We start from the raw sequence: 15,490 nt of genomic DNA on the forward strand, positions 1-15,490 counted from the left end.
GTGTGTGCAAATGAGTTTTCAATGAGTGTACATTTTTCAGTTTTTCACAGTTGTGGTGATTTCTTTACTACAGAAAATGTCGCCACTTTCAGCGGCAAATATTTTCAAGATTCTCACTTAAAATGGTCAGTGCCACCGTGAATGACTTGAGAAGAACAAAAATTGTAACCATTTTTACAAAACAATTCAGTGTGTGATATCTTCTGCATAGACGTCAAAATTCCAAAGTGATTGAATCACCTGATTTGTAATTGACCATCGCTGTCTCATTCTGTATCTTTTTATATCACTCGCTGAAGATAGGCTCCGTCATATTGAACACCCTGTCAAAACGCTAAAAAGTAGCCATATTAAACATCCTGTCAGTCAGTTGACAGATAAGATAACACACTTACCCTTCAAAAAACGCGAGTACTCCATAAATAATCTAAGGAATACTCCTTTGGGAGTATAGGAGTATTCCAAAACTAATCTGTATTCATACAAAAAATGTGCTCCAATTAACATTGCGATGTCCTAGGAGAGGAGTAGGTGATCCCACTCTCGCTTTGTTTGTGAGTATTCCATAGAGTACATACGTGAGAGTACTTTCCAAAGTACTTTCACTGTAGTACTCCATGGAGCACCCACAGACGATCATATGCCAAAGTACTAAAGAGGAATTGTGTCGGAAAGAATTATCGAAGTGAATTTAATTTAAAATGAAAGTAAATGAAGAGGGGCAATACAACTTTTATATTTTATACTACGAATATTCTTATGTTATTTAGCATTTGCGTGAATAAAGAAACTAATATTTCTCTATACTATGGTATGTATACATAAAACCAGTGTGGCAACTCTGTTCGATCGTCATCGCGTCGTGATCACGGTCGTTAAAAAACGAGCAATGATCGGCTGATGGTGGTCCGCAAACGCATTGCAAAGGAGTATTGTTAGAGTACTCCAACATGAAGAAAATGGAGCACGTAATCCAACAATTTTTGCAGGGTAGTTATCATTCACAACGTTCACTGAATTTTTTAACCACATTTGTCATCGCTTTATTTGCGAATCGATATCTATAACGATTTGGTTATTCAGTAACTATTTTGTATCGATATTTGTTTATCGTCGATCAACTGTGTTGTTAAATAAACGGCAAGTAAAATGGTTGCGTTAAAATTCACGAATTTAATATTTCTGGCAATTTAATTAAAATCGAATATCGGATTAATTAAATACTTTCAAACGCGAAAAGCTGCTTTATTTATATATCAAATTGCATTTGAGTACTTGGCGTACGTTTTATCATAGATGAACATTTCGCTCCAATTTTTGTCGCATTCGGCTTTTCCATTCAGTTTTAAAAACCTAGATCCCGCTAATCTTGGAGTTTCCATCAAATAATCCACCATCTGACTTAGGTGCTCTGTTGTGGTACGGCTTCTGCTTTGAGTGCTATTACTTGTTGACGCCATTCTATTTTAATGTGAGAAATTGGTTATGTCGAGAAATATGAAATTAATACCGGATTTACTTACCTTTTGTTACCATAGGTAAAAACTTGCACAATAGTGGCTTTTAAAAGCAGTTAGTATACGGAATTTATTTATTTTTGGCATTCCTTTTGTGCTTCTGACATTCTTTAGGTTCCGTTAAGCTGTGCTGACACCTTTCTACTTGTAAAACGAGATTTAAATGTCAACTATTTCGAGTCATTAGTACTAAGTTAATGAATAGTACAATCGATAAGGCACGCGACAAAATCGTTAATTAAAATCTTGACAAATCGATCTTTATAAGTTAGTGAATTCCACTACTGATATATCGAGTTGGATTAGGGAAATATTTGCAACTGGGACTACGCGTAGTCATAAGAATTTTCTATCATTTCATTATTCACATCGCAAGAAAAATTCCATAATTGAGTAAAATTCTTATATTCACACTGCTCTTAAAACTGTTTTAACTTCGAAAGCTGTCAGGAAAATGTGTACGGGAACCACTTTTTGGCCAGCTGAGAAACATGAGCTATATTTTGACAATTGTCGATGAATTTTCGTGTGAAAACGTAGAAGGTAAAGAGAAGGATTGTAGACCTCGTACAATTTGAAACTTTAGCAAATATAATTACAAGATCTGAGATCTAAGTTTTGTCGTCAAGTTACATAGAAGTGAAATAATAGGAGCTCAAATATCAATTTCAATCCTGCAAAATCTTATTACCATCGGAGAAAAATATTACTGCAGTGCGTTCACATACCAAAATTGTATTTGTAAAAAAAGGATTTGTGGATTGGTAATTGTGACGTAGGTGGGTGTTGTATCTAATAAGATGAATTGAAGAATAATTTAACTTCACTATTGTCGTTTTTTTAGCGATTTGCGTACTGACAGCAACAGCGTCATAGTAGTCGACTCTGTAATGGAGGTACACCTTAACGAAACTGAGTCGCGTTACTTTGGCGATTTGTTTTTATGTTGTGACGTAGAAAAGGCTGGTAAAATACCTATACTCAAAGCAATGGAGTTATACCGTTCAGCTAATGTGCCAAACGATATACTTGTCGAGGTATTTTATAGTATATGAAGTTAGTTTCGTAGCATTGAAATTGTATCACATTACTTGTCCTTAGGTTACTGCCCTAGCCGGTATTCCAGGGGCTTCTCCACACATCTCGCGGGTACAGTTTTATTCCTGCTTAAAACTAATTGCTGCATATCAAGCTGGAATGCAATTACGTCAGGAGATTATAACATCTTCCATACTTTTGCCTCTGCCGCGTTTCAGCTGGAAAGATTCGCCTTGTAGTAATGATCCGAATATAGCAGCTTGTACCATTAAGGTTCTTCATAATGCAAATGGCCCAAATGTAATACCACCGCCCACAGTTGCTGAGCGTAAAAATTCTTTACCTCAAAGGCTGGGGGATTGGCAGGCAGAAACCACTGGATGCAATTCTCGTCAAAGTTCTTCAACGATCCAAACACCTTTACATAAACACCAAGACTCTATAACGAACTCAGATGTACATAGCACTGATTCTGAAGTTGATCAAAATGAATCTAGTTGTGATAGCGGTGGACGTACTGTTGATGCAGGAAGAAGCAGTGGTGAAGCAGTAAGTAGTAGTGTGCCACAACACTATGTTGTAAGTTTATTCATACCAGTTATATGCCAATAAATATATTTACGCATGCTGCCATTAATAAGCTATCAATTTATCTAAAAAATATTTTTTCAATTTTTCCAAATTTCCATCTTGATATTATATATGTATTATGTTTTCTTAAGCATCGACCTCGTGGATCACCAGAAGCATGGAGTACTAATAGCGATAGTCCTACGCCAACAAATAGTGTTGCAGAACGTCAGTGGGCTAAAGAAACTCTTTGGCAAGGTTTGTTAGGAGATGAGCATCGTCAGCTACTGGGTACAGAGGAAGAGTCATCAGATCGTCATAGTAGTGATGATGAAAATGAGGCTGACCTAGAAAGTGTATACCAAATTACTCCAGAACAACGTGATTACTATTTCAAGCAGTTCAAAGCAGTGCAACACGACATAAATGGCTTGCTTTCTGGTCATGTTGCAAGGTTCACAAATTTATTTTAATTACGATAAAAAAGTATATCTCACAAAACTCTTTGCAGGGTATTTTTTGAAAAATCAAGAATACCTGTGGAGGAACTACGACACATTTGGCAACTATGTGACGTGTCCCGTGATGGAGCCTTAAGTTTGGCTGAATTTACAGCTGCTATGCATTTGGTGGTGTTACGTCGTAATAATATACCTTTACCAACAAAACTGCCGTGTTGTCTTCATCCAAGTGTTTTACAATATGTTTCTGCAAACACAATACCACAAGAACCACCTGAAGGAGATCTTTTGCACTTGAATGATGACGAAGAAGAAGATAAAACTGATAATACAGTAATTGTACCTAATGCTTCAATTGTTTCACGTGTTGTCAATGAAAAAACTGTTATGAATATCAGTACTATATCATCATCTTCACAGGTAATATATTTGTTTTACAGAGTATTTAACTTTTCAAGTGCTCTCATTGCTTAGGCGAGCACAGGGTCGAAAGGAAATCAAGTATCATTGACACCGCCACTTTTGCCACCACCAATCAACAATAGCAGTAAATCAAATTCACCAGTTACTGAAACAAATAATACTCCGCCCGATTTGCCAACTGGAAATATTGTTGCTAAAATAAAAGATAGAAATCTATGGGGTGCCGCGGTATAAAATGTCTATTAATATATTTTAATATGCGATTATAATTGCTTTTTATCTTTTTAGGATCTACCCCCCACACAATGGACTAAGTTTACAGAGTCTCCTACATCAAATGTGTCTAGTCCTGGCCCAAAACCTGTAAATTTTGATATGCAGCGAACAGCACAAGCTGTAGTGTCTGATCCTCAGATTTTGCATCCTGTACCATTGCGAGTTACTCCTGTTGGTAAGTTAAAAAAATCAAATTTACACAGTTAATACCTATATTATATATAATCTCATTCATAATACAAGGAGTGAGAATAGTTATGGGCTTCATGAAAAATGCACTTAGTACTGTGGCGTATCTCTTTTATTAATTTCAATTTTTTTCATAAATGACAGCAGAATAAAAAATTTAAATAAATTTTTACTTCAATTTCATAAAAGATAAAAAAAATAATAATTGGAAAATATTTAATCGGAATCATTCCGTTCTTGTCAGTTCGTCTGAGTGGTGCTGCAGTGTCATCCTCGGCTCAACCTCAATATTTTCGGGTCCTCTAATTTGTTCTTCTGGACTCACCAACCGAAAAATTGTGGTGTAAACTCCTGTAATTTATTCTTCTGGACTCACCAAACAAAAAAATGCGGTGTAAAATCCTCTAATTTGTTCTTCTGGGCCGTGTTGTTAAGTTTTTTTTAAACTAAATTTATATTATTATGAACAATATATGCATATAACCATTTTTTCATTGCCAAATATATGAGAAAAAGCGGTAGATGCTACAGATTCTTTATAGAAAGGGCATGGTAATCAACCGATTTTGTGATACTTGTCTAGGACAATTCTATTGTGACGAATATTAGCAACACTAAGGCATACTATCATCTCTAAGCCGATACCATGGTTCAATTATATAATATAATTGAACCATGGCCGATACTAAGCAGTCACTTGTATCTACATAAACATATCAATCATTATGTATACACATATGTACATACAAGAAGCGGAGAGATATGCACAAACACATGCATATATCTGAGATACTCACAAAAGTATGCAATCATCGGTGGAAGTATCACTCACATATCCACGCGCATATGAGAAGCTATAAACGTGCATCTGTAGTTTATAGCTGGCAAACAAGTAGTAAATTCTAGAAGAAGAAACGCCTAGAAGTATGCGAACGAGACATCACAGAGTATTAAAGGAGTTAAAGCTGACTAATGAGCTCCTCATCGAACTTGGGGGTGGGGAGGGAGGGAATGGCCTGAAGGTTTAATGTGGCCACATAAATCTTTCCCGAGATGGTCGGGCTAGCACCTCGTCCGCAAAGAGAAATTTAAATATATGGGTTATTCGCGTTAGCCTGCTTATCAAGTTATCTGTTTAAAATTTTGTTTTCTGTCTAATGCATTTTATTTTTGTAATTGAGTAAAAAAAAGAACTAAATGAGCTGATAACCTGTTAGGATCCCAAATGATCCCGAAATTATCCAGAAAAAGCTACGAAATGACCCCCAGGTTATCGCGGACGGATCCCCAAAACCATCCAGAAATGCCCCGAAAGGGTCTCCAAAAGTTCCCCAAATAGTCCCAAAAAACCAGAAACGACAACGACACGATTCTAGACGTATCCAGAGAACCACACAGAAATGATCCCTGAAGGTGTTCCACAATAATTCCGAAAAGGTTCCGAAATGACCATGGCTGGCTCCCGGGCGGATCTCAAAAACTATCCAGAAAGTATCCAGGAAGGGTCCCTAAATTATCCCGACATACTCCAGAAAAAGGCCCGAAATGGCTCCGAGGGGATCCACGACGGATCGCGAAAACCATACAGAAATGAACCCGGAAGGGTCCCAAAATGATCCCGAAATAGTCCGGAAATGACCCAAATGGGATCCCGCACAGATCCAGAAATGATCCCGGAAGGGTCCAAAAACTATCCCGGAAAAGTAACAAAAAATCCCGAAATGGCTCCTACGGCATCCCTAAATGACCCTGACGGGATCCCGGACAGATCCCGAAATGATCTTGGGAGGGACCCCAAATGATCCCGAAAAAGTCCCGCAAGGAAAACCATCCAGAAGTGATGCCGGAAAGGTCCTCAAATGATCACCTAATAGTCCCAAAATGACCCTGACGGCATCCCGGACAGATCCCGAAATCCATCCAGAAATGATCTTGGGAGGGTCCCAAAATGATCCCGAAATAGTCTCGGAAAAGTCCAGAAATTACCCTGACGGGATCCCGGACGAATCCTGAAAACCAATCGTAAATGATGCCGAAAAAGTCATGAAATGACCCTGATGGGACCCCGAAAGCATCCCGAAAACTATCCAGAAATGATGCCGGAAAAGTCCTCAAATGATCTAATAGTTCCGAAAATAACCTGACGGGATCCCGAACGGATCCCGACAACTATCCAGAAATGATGCCGAAAGGGCCCGCAAATGATCCCGTATTAGTCGAGAAAAGTTCCGAAATGACCCCGACGGGATGCCGGACGAATCCCAAATACCATCCAGAAATGATGCCGGAAGGGACCCCAAATGATCCCGAAAAAGTCCCGCAATTATTCCGACGGGATCCTGAACGGATACCGAAAACCATCCAGAAGTGATGCCGGCAAGGTCCTCAAATGATCACCTAATAGTCCCAAAATGACCCTGACGGCATCCCGGACATATCCCGAAATCTTTCCAGAAATAATCTTGGGAAGGTCCCAAATGATCCCGAAATAGTCTCGAAAAGTCCAGAAATTACCCTGACGGGTTCCCGGACGAATCCTGAAACTTACTTAATTGGCGCTTAACCGTCTAAACGGTTATGGCCGTCCAACAAGGCGCGCCAGTCGCTCCTTCGCTCCGCCAACCGAATCCTGAAAGCCATCCTTAAATGATCCCGAAAAAGTCCCGAAATGACCCTGACGGGATCCCGAAAGGATTCCGAAAACTATCCAGAAATGATGCCGAAAGGGTCCGCAAATGATCCCGTATTAGTCGAGAAAAAGTCCCGAAATGACCCCGACGGGATGCCGGACGAATCCCAAATACCATCCAGAAATGATGCCGGAAGAGCCCCAAATGATCCCGAAAAGGTCCCCAAATGACTCCGACGAGATCCCGGACGGATACCGAAAACCATCCAGAAATGATGCCGGTAGGTACCCCAAATGATCCCGAAATAGTTCCGAAATGACCCCGTCCGGATCCCGGACGGATCCCGAAAACTATCCTGAAAGCCATCCTTAAATGATCCCGAAAAAGTCCCGAAATGACCCTGACGGGATCCCGAAAGGATTCCGAAAACTATCCAGAAATGATGCCGAAAGGGTCCCCAAATGATCCCGTATTAGTCGAGAAAAAGTCCCGAAATGACCCCGACGGGATCCCGGACGGATCCCGAAAACCATCCAGAAATGATGCCGGCAGAGCCCCCAAATGATCCCGAAAAAGTCCCGAAATGACCCCGACATACCCAGAATAAGTTCCGAAATGGCTCCGAGGGTATCCACGACGGATCGCGAAAACCATACAGAAATGATTCCGGAAGGATCCCAAAATGATCCCGAAATAGTGCGGAATTGACCCAGATGGGATCCCGCACAGATCCAGAAATGATCCCGGAAAAGTTACAAAAAATCCCGAAATGGCTCCTACGGCATCCTGGACGGATCCAGAAATGATCTCGAAAGGGTCCCCAAATGATCCCAAAATGGTCCCGACATGACCCTGATGGATCCGGCAAACCATCATGAAATTATGCCGGAAGGGTCCCCAAATGGTACCGAAATAAAACAGAAAAAGTCACGAAACGACCCATGGAGGTTCCCCAAATGATCCCGTATTAGCCCCGAAAAGGTCCCGAAATAACCCCGACGTGATCCCGGACAAATCCCGAAAACCATCCACAAATGATGCCGGAAGGGATCCCAAATGATTCCGAAAAAGTCCCGCAATGATTCCGACGGGATCCCGAACGGATACCGAAAATCATCCAGAAGTGATGCCGGAAAGGTGATCACCTAATAGTCCTGAAATTACCCTTAAGGGGCCCTGGACGGATCCCGTAAACCATCCAGAAAAGATCCCGATATAGTCCCGAAGAAGTCCCGAAATGACCCTGACGGGATCTCGAACGCATCCCTAAATGACCCTGACGGGATCCCGGACAGATCCCGAAATCTATCCAGAAATGATCTTGGGAGGGACCCCAAATGATCCCGAAAAAGTCTCGGAAAAGTCCAGAAATTACCCTGACGGGTTCCCGGATGAATCCCGAAAGCCATCCTTAAATGATCCCGAAAAAGTCCCGAAATGACCCTGACGGGACCCGAAAGGATCCCGAAAACTATCCAGAAATGATGTCGGAAAGGTCCTCAAATGATCTCCTAATAGTTCCGAAAAGACACTGACGGGATCCCAAACGGATCCCGACAACTATCTAGAAATGATGCCGAAAGGGCCCGCAAATGATCCCGTATTAGTCGAGAAAAAGTCCCGAAATGACCCCGACGGGATGCCGGATGAATCCCAAAAACCATCCAGAAATGATGCCGGAAGGGACCCCAAATGATCCCGAAAAAGTCCCGCAATTATTCCGACGGGATCCTGAACGGATACCGAAAACCATGCAGAAGTGATGCCGGAAAGGTCCTCAAATGATCACCTAATAGTCCCAAAATGACCCTGCCGGCATCCCGGACAGATCCCGAAATCCATCCAGAAATGATCTTGGGAAGGTCCCAAAATGATCTCGAAATAGTCCCGAAATGACCGTGACGGGATCCCGAAAGGATTCCGAAAACTATCCAGAAATGATGCCGGAAAGTTCCTCAAATGATCCCTAATAGTCCCGAAATGACCGTGACGGGATCCCAAACGGATCCCGACAACTATCCAGAAATGATGCCGAAAGGGTTCGCAAATGATCCCGTATTAGTCGAGAAAAAGTCCCGAAATGACCTCGACGGGATCCCGGACGACTCCCAAAAACCATCCAGAAATGATGCCGGTAGCTATCCCGAAATAGTCCCGAAATGACCTCGTCGGCATCCCGGAACTTATCCAGAAATGATGCCGGAAAGGTCCCCAAATGATCCCCTAATAGTCCCGATATTACCCTGATGGGATCCCGGACGGATCCCGAAAACCATGCCGAAAGGGTTCCCAAATGATCCCGTATTAGTCGCGAAAAAGTTCCGAAATGACCCCGACGGGATCCCGGACGGATCCCGAAAACCATCCAGAAATGATGCCGAAAGGGTTCCCAAATGATCCCGTATTAGTGGCGAAAAAGTCCCGAAATGACCCCGACGGGATCCCGGACCGAAAACCATTCAGAAATGATGCTGGAAGAGCCCCCAAATGATCCCGAAAAGTCCCCAAATGACCCCGACGAGATCCCGGACGGATCCCGAAAACCATCCAGAAATGATGCCGGAAGAGCCCCCAAATGATCCCGAAAAAGTCCCCAAATGACCCCGACGAGATCCGGGACGGATCCCGAAAACCATCCAGAAATAATGCCGGAAGAGCCCCCAAATGATCCCGAAAAAGTCCCCAAATGACTCCGACGAGATCCCGGACGGATCCCGAAAACCATCCAGAAATGATGCCGGAATAGCCCCCAAATGATCCCGAAAAAGTCCCCAAATTACCCCGTCGAGATCCCGGACGGATCCCGAAAACCATCCAGAAATGATGCCGAAAGGGTCCCCAAATAATCCCGCATTAGTCGCGAAAAAGTCCCGAAATGACCCCGACGGGATGCCGGACGAATCCCGAAGACCATCCAGAAATGATGCCTAATGGGACCCAAAATAACCCCGAAAAAGTCCCGTAATGATCCCGGCAACCATCAAGAATTTATCTCGAAGGTACGCAAATGATCCCGTAAGTACCCCTACGGGATCCCGGACGGATCCCGAAAACCATCCAGAAATGATGCCGGAAGGGTCCACAAAGGATCGCGAAATAATCCCGAAATGATTCCGGAATAGTCCCGAAAATGTCCCAAAATAACCCCGACGGGATCCCGGACGTATCCCGAAAACTATACAGAAATGATCCCGGAAGGGTCCCAAAATGATCCCGAAATAGTCCCGAAAAAGTCCCGAAATTACCCCGGCGGGATCCCGGACCGATCCCGAAAACCATCCAGAAATGATCCCGGAAGGGTCTCGATATGACCCTTACGGGATTACAAATAAGGTGAAGCTAATTATAAAACCATGTTAATAAGGCAGCAGGCGCATTGGAGCGAAAAAAAGTTACATAGAAACGTACAGGTAAAGCGAATAAAAGCGTGCTAATAAAAACAATTGATGGAGGGCGGATGGCGGGAGTAGAGGAGAGGACCACTGATCGTTCCTCCAAAATTGTCTAGATCTCGATCTCTATGTACCACATACCAAAAACTATTGATTTAGGAGAAAATTTATATTGAGTTATAACAATTTATAGATTTTACACCAGAGGGGTGATAAAGGGGGGGGGGGGGGGGGGAGGGCGGAGGGTGTCACTGCTTACTTTGTAAGCCCTCGACTTATTTGACCCCTTGAGTCTGTGATATTGGTGAAGGCCAGTATACGTAAAGTTATAATGTGTAAAAATTATTAAAAAATAATTGCTCGAAGGGGTCGTGGGACCGCCACCCCTCTTTCCATGTTCGAAAAAAATTTCGCTAGTAGACTACTGTCTGTGTCCCAAATTTCATTAAAATCCGTGTAGCCATTCTGGCGTGATTCAGTCGCAAAGACGAAAAAATATAATAATTAAATTATAACTGTTCCTAGGGGGCGGAGACCACGCCCCTTTTGAAAAATATATGTTGTTGTTGTTGTTGTTGTAGCGATAAGGTTGCTCCCCGAAGGCTTTGGGGAGTGTTATCGATGTGATGGTCCTTTGCCGGATACAAATCCGGTACGCTCCGGTACCACAGCACCATTAAGGTGCTAGCCCGACCATCTCGGGAACGATTTATGTGGCCACATTAAACCTTCAGGCCATTCCCTCTCTCCCTACCCCCAAGTTCCATGAGGAGCTTGGGGTCGCCAGAGCCTCGTCTGTTAGTGAAACAGGATTCGCCGCGGATAGGTGAGGTTGACAATTGGGTTTGGAGAAGCTATATATTGCGCTGGCAACCTAAAAGGTTGCGCTACACAGCCCTTTGAATCTGGTATTTTAGTCGCCTCTTACGACAGGCATACCTACCGCGGGTATATTCTAATCCCCTAACCCGCTGGGGTGAAAAATATATAGCTAGTAGATCCTTCTAGACTATTGGCTATATGTGTGCAAAATTTCATCCAAATCGGTCCAGCCGTTCTTGCGTGATTGAGTCGCAAAGACAAACGTCTGGACAAACATCCAAACATCCAAACATCTAAACATCCAAACATTCAAACTTTGCCATTTATAATATAAATATTAGATATTAATATCATAATTTGGTTTTGTAGGTACCGTTGCTGCAAACGCAATAGCTACTGCTGAAGCTGTAAATCAGGATGCCTATGATATGCCCAACAACCAAGACTTTAGCCCTAAACAAACCTCTACAATCTCTACAACTAGTACAATGGTAGCGAGTTCTCATAATAATTTTAGTAATGCAATAATCATGCATAACCGCGAGTCTCTTCAGAACAATGACTTACGAGCAATTCAGCGACCACAAGCAAAAAAGTTGCCCACGAAAAATGTAGGAGCCCTACCACCTCCACCACAACGGGAGTCGAGTTTCGGAAGCGTAAGTAGTGCAGCTGGTGTAACAAATAGCTCACTTGCAAATATGGTGATAGCTGGTAGTAGTGACGGAAATGAATTGGTTAATGGTAGTCAACAAAACAAAAAAGATCGGCCCCCACTACCACCTCCGCGACCACATCGACATGGTCGTAGCAGCAGTTTGGATTTAAATAAATTAAAAATCTGTGCTCCTGTTGGTCAACAGCCTGAGGTAAAAATACTTACAAATAAAATTAGTTTAGGTAATGGCAAGTTAAAAGCTTGTTTTATTTGGTATATTTTAATATTACATATGTGGATTATATCCCGATTATTTTAGATAACTGCGCAAGCAAGTTTCGACCTTCAGACATCTACTGGCTTTGCCGATTTTACACATTTTCCTGATGATGTGGTATATATATGCAAACTCCTTCTTGTTGAAATTTATGGGCGTAACAATAATATATGTTTTTGTTCTTTAGAGGGACGGAACTTCCGAACATCAGCAATATTCATTGCCTCCTACACAATCATCGGTATCAATGTCATCAGATGCAGCTACGGATTCAATGCCCCCGACACGATTCTCATTGCAGCAATCAAATCAAAGAGTTTCAGCGTTTGAAGTATATAGAAAACCAAATGCTCTACAAAATTCTCAATCCCCTGTGGGACCAGATCTCGTAATGCGAAATCATCCACAAATGCAGCAACAGCTTAGTGCTCATCAGGCTCAGGCACTGCAACCTTCTCTTTCTATGGCTACACCATTTGGTGCCGTTGGCGCTGCTGCAATCGCACAACCAGCACAGGTAGTGACAGTATTGCCGAATGCTGATCAGTATGAAAAACGTGTAAATGCTATTAGTGAAACTCTGAAACATGTTTCCTTCAAGCAAGACAACAATATGGGTGATGTACTAAGACATCTCCGTGAACAAAACAATCTTCTTTTACGCTTGTGTAACGATTTAAGTGACGAATTGCTCTCCGTACAAACGCGCAAAGAAGAATTGCGATTAAAAATGGAAGCCTTAGCACTCACTGAGTCATCGATTCTGAATAATTCACAACAGCAAACACAAGTGGGACTGCGAACTAGTTCGTCTGTTTCAGCGCCAGTTACAGCCAATATGACTGGTGGTTCTGGTAGTTCTGGGGTGCATTCAAACGTGTGAACTGTATACAATATATGTAAAGTGCAAAGCAGAATTTAATGTGGTTCATACTTACACATTTTTCTCTTTCTGACCATTGGAAAAGTTGTACTATATACATATGTACGTGAGAACGGATTTGGGAACTAAGTTATTAAACTTTTTGCAGGGAAGACTTAGGAATTCCTTTTAACCAATTAGCTTTTTTTTCAACCTTGCTATTTGGACAAATAAACAAATAACTAATTTTTATTTTTGATGAAATTAGGCCTTGAAATGATATTGTTTAAATTGTGTAAGAGCAATTATATCAGAATCTTGGATACATGTTATTGCACTTTCATCTACGATAAGTATAATTATGTACATATATTTTTAAGTCCGAATTTAACTTGAACAAATTTGAGGCAGAGTTGTTTTTAAATTTGTAGTATGTTGCATTAAATGTTCTATTAATGGAAGCTTTATGACGCCTAAAAAAAGGCATCTGTAGTGGCAGGGTCATAGATAGTAGTTAAAACAAGTTTTCATACAAATATATAGATACACAAATATGGGGAAGATATTGATGTGCTGTAAAAGGTGTAAAACGAAAAATTTATAAAGAGTTAACTTGCAGATTAAAAAAAGTTGTATTGTTTTTCCACGTATACTTTGTTATTAAAGTTGATGCATTGCGACCTTTAGTAGGATCTATTGTGTTTTACAAGTATTCTTACTCTTATATTATTATTATTTACCAGTTTTGTAAGTCTTGTAAGGGGAGCAACTTTTTAAATCTAAGAAAAATATTATTTATTTATGTACAGTTGTAATTTGAGTCAAACCACGTCAAGTGTGTAAAATTTGAGCAATTTATCTGTAGCCGTTTCCGAGAAATTAATTTCACAATTTCATCATACATACAATTTCGATTGCTTTAAACATAAACAATTCACTACTATTTTCATATCAATAGGAAATCTCCTAGTACTTTTTCAGAAAATCCACTAATTTTGTAAGGTCGGTGATTTTGGGAAATTCGGAGGCACACCTCACGTGGTTTGCGTCATATACTATTTTATATGCTTTTGTGCCTACATATATCTGTAGGGTGTATGTAAATGTGCTGTGTTGGGAGCTAACATCGATGTTCATTCCCAAAACGTTGTGTTTTTTAAAAGTACGAAATAACTACTTTGGAGGGAAGAAAAACATAAATATTCATTCCAAATTAGTAATAGATCGCTCTCATACAATTTAGTCTAGATAGTTGTATTGTGCGGGATCTTGTTTACTTTAGTCCCATTTTTATAACTTTTCGATATGTCTAGTGTATAAATTTATGTAAAGTAGTATGAATGGGATTTACATACGTATATGTATAATGTACCATGGAAATATGTACATTTTGTTAATCTTATATTTGAAACCAGGTATAGATGAAGGTGTTACGTAGAATTTTTCGTTTGTCCCTCTTAAAATGCTAAGATCAGCAGTTTTTAATGATCATTATAAAAAATATCTGCTTGACAAAGTATTATCTCATATGCTTCATCCATGCCTATCCCCATTCATAATGCACCCTATGAATGTGTTATGGTATAAAGAAAATAAGCCCTTCAATAGTTTGAATGCTAGGTAAATGTTGATTAATTGTCAAACACGAAATATTGAAGTATATTCAATTAATTAAATAAACTACTAATTATATGGTATGTATAACCACAAATGTACGTTGAAGGTAGTTTACTAAATAAATGATAATATAAACTATCACAATGATTATGTTTTAGGGAATACGCATAAATTTGTAAGCTAAGCTCATGTATAAAAACCGAATAAAATTCTATTTCCTAATATAATACAACGTGATGAATACATTTTAAATTAATCTATATTCACATATGTATGCACGCTAATCTGCCCTAAATTTGGCCTATATGCATACATTTTATTAAGCTTTTTGCGTCTAACTCTACCCTCCCCCCCTCTTCACTTTTTTCTAATCCTTTTATTCACTCCTCCCTCTGTCTTTTTCGCTTCATCTATCTCCATCTTTGTCTCTTTCTATCTCTTTCTTAGTCTCCTCCTTCTCTCTTTTCTCATCTCTCAAGTTATTTTCATTCTTCTTCATCCCTTATTGCCTGTCCCAGAGGGTGGTATATATTTTGTTCTAGTCCCAGTCCCAGTCCCACTCCGATTCTCAGTCCCAGTCCCACTCCGTAAATAGGTATGTGGGTATTATTAATTCATGTCCTTATTTCGGCTTCGCATGCATATTTATCAGTTTTGCCAGGTTGATGCGACTAAATCGAATATCACAATGAAAATTACTTTACAGCTCTTAGCTCTAACCACCGCGTGAGGTATACGCAACTTGTGTGAAAGCTTGA

The 15,490-nt window shown here is 40.7% G+C and overlaps 1 protein-coding gene across 2 annotated transcripts; it reads left to right on the plus strand.

Moving 5' to 3' along the window:
• Window positions 1-1,765: 1,765 nt before the first annotated feature.
• Reps (RALBP1 associated Eps domain containing) lies at window positions 1,766-14,964 on the plus strand. 2 transcript variants are annotated; one of them, XM_067769048.1, is made up of 10 exons: window positions 1,766-2,292; window positions 2,362-2,554; window positions 2,619-3,104; window positions 3,278-3,579; window positions 3,637-4,006; window positions 4,061-4,237; window positions 4,298-4,460; window positions 11,688-12,187; window positions 12,296-12,370; window positions 12,441-14,964. In XM_067769048.1, the coding sequence occupies exons 2-10, from the start codon at window positions 2,408-2,410 to the stop codon at window positions 13,134-13,136; spliced, it is 2,916 nt and encodes a 971-aa protein (XP_067625149.1). In that variant the 5' UTR covers window positions 1,766-2,292; window positions 2,362-2,407; the 3' UTR covers window positions 13,137-14,964. The 2 variants fall into 2 exon arrangements, with proteins under 2 accessions (XP_067625149.1, XP_067625148.1); XM_067769047.1 differs by having other exon boundaries at window positions 1,768-2,296.
• The last annotated feature ends 526 nt before the right edge of the window (window positions 14,965-15,490 follow it).

The sequence above is a fragment of the Eurosta solidaginis genome, chromosome 2 (genome assembly GCF_040869045.1).
Source record: "Eurosta solidaginis isolate ZX-2024a chromosome 2, ASM4086904v1, whole genome shotgun sequence".
In the NCBI taxonomy this organism is placed as follows: Eukaryota; Metazoa; Arthropoda; class Insecta; order Diptera; family Tephritidae; genus Eurosta; species Eurosta solidaginis.

Coding starts and splice junctions, on each gene's coding strand:
- Reps (XM_067769048.1), top strand. CDS start 2,408: ATGGAGGTACACCTTAACGAAACTGAGTCGCGTTACTTTGGCGATTTG. Junction 3,580..3,636: donor CTTTCTGGTCATGTTGCAAG/GTTCACAAATTT, acceptor AACTCTTTGCAG/GGTATTTTTTGAAAAATCAA. Junction 12,188..12,295: donor CTGTTGGTCAACAGCCTGAG/GTAAAAATACTT, acceptor CGATTATTTTAG/ATAACTGCGCAAGCAAGTTT.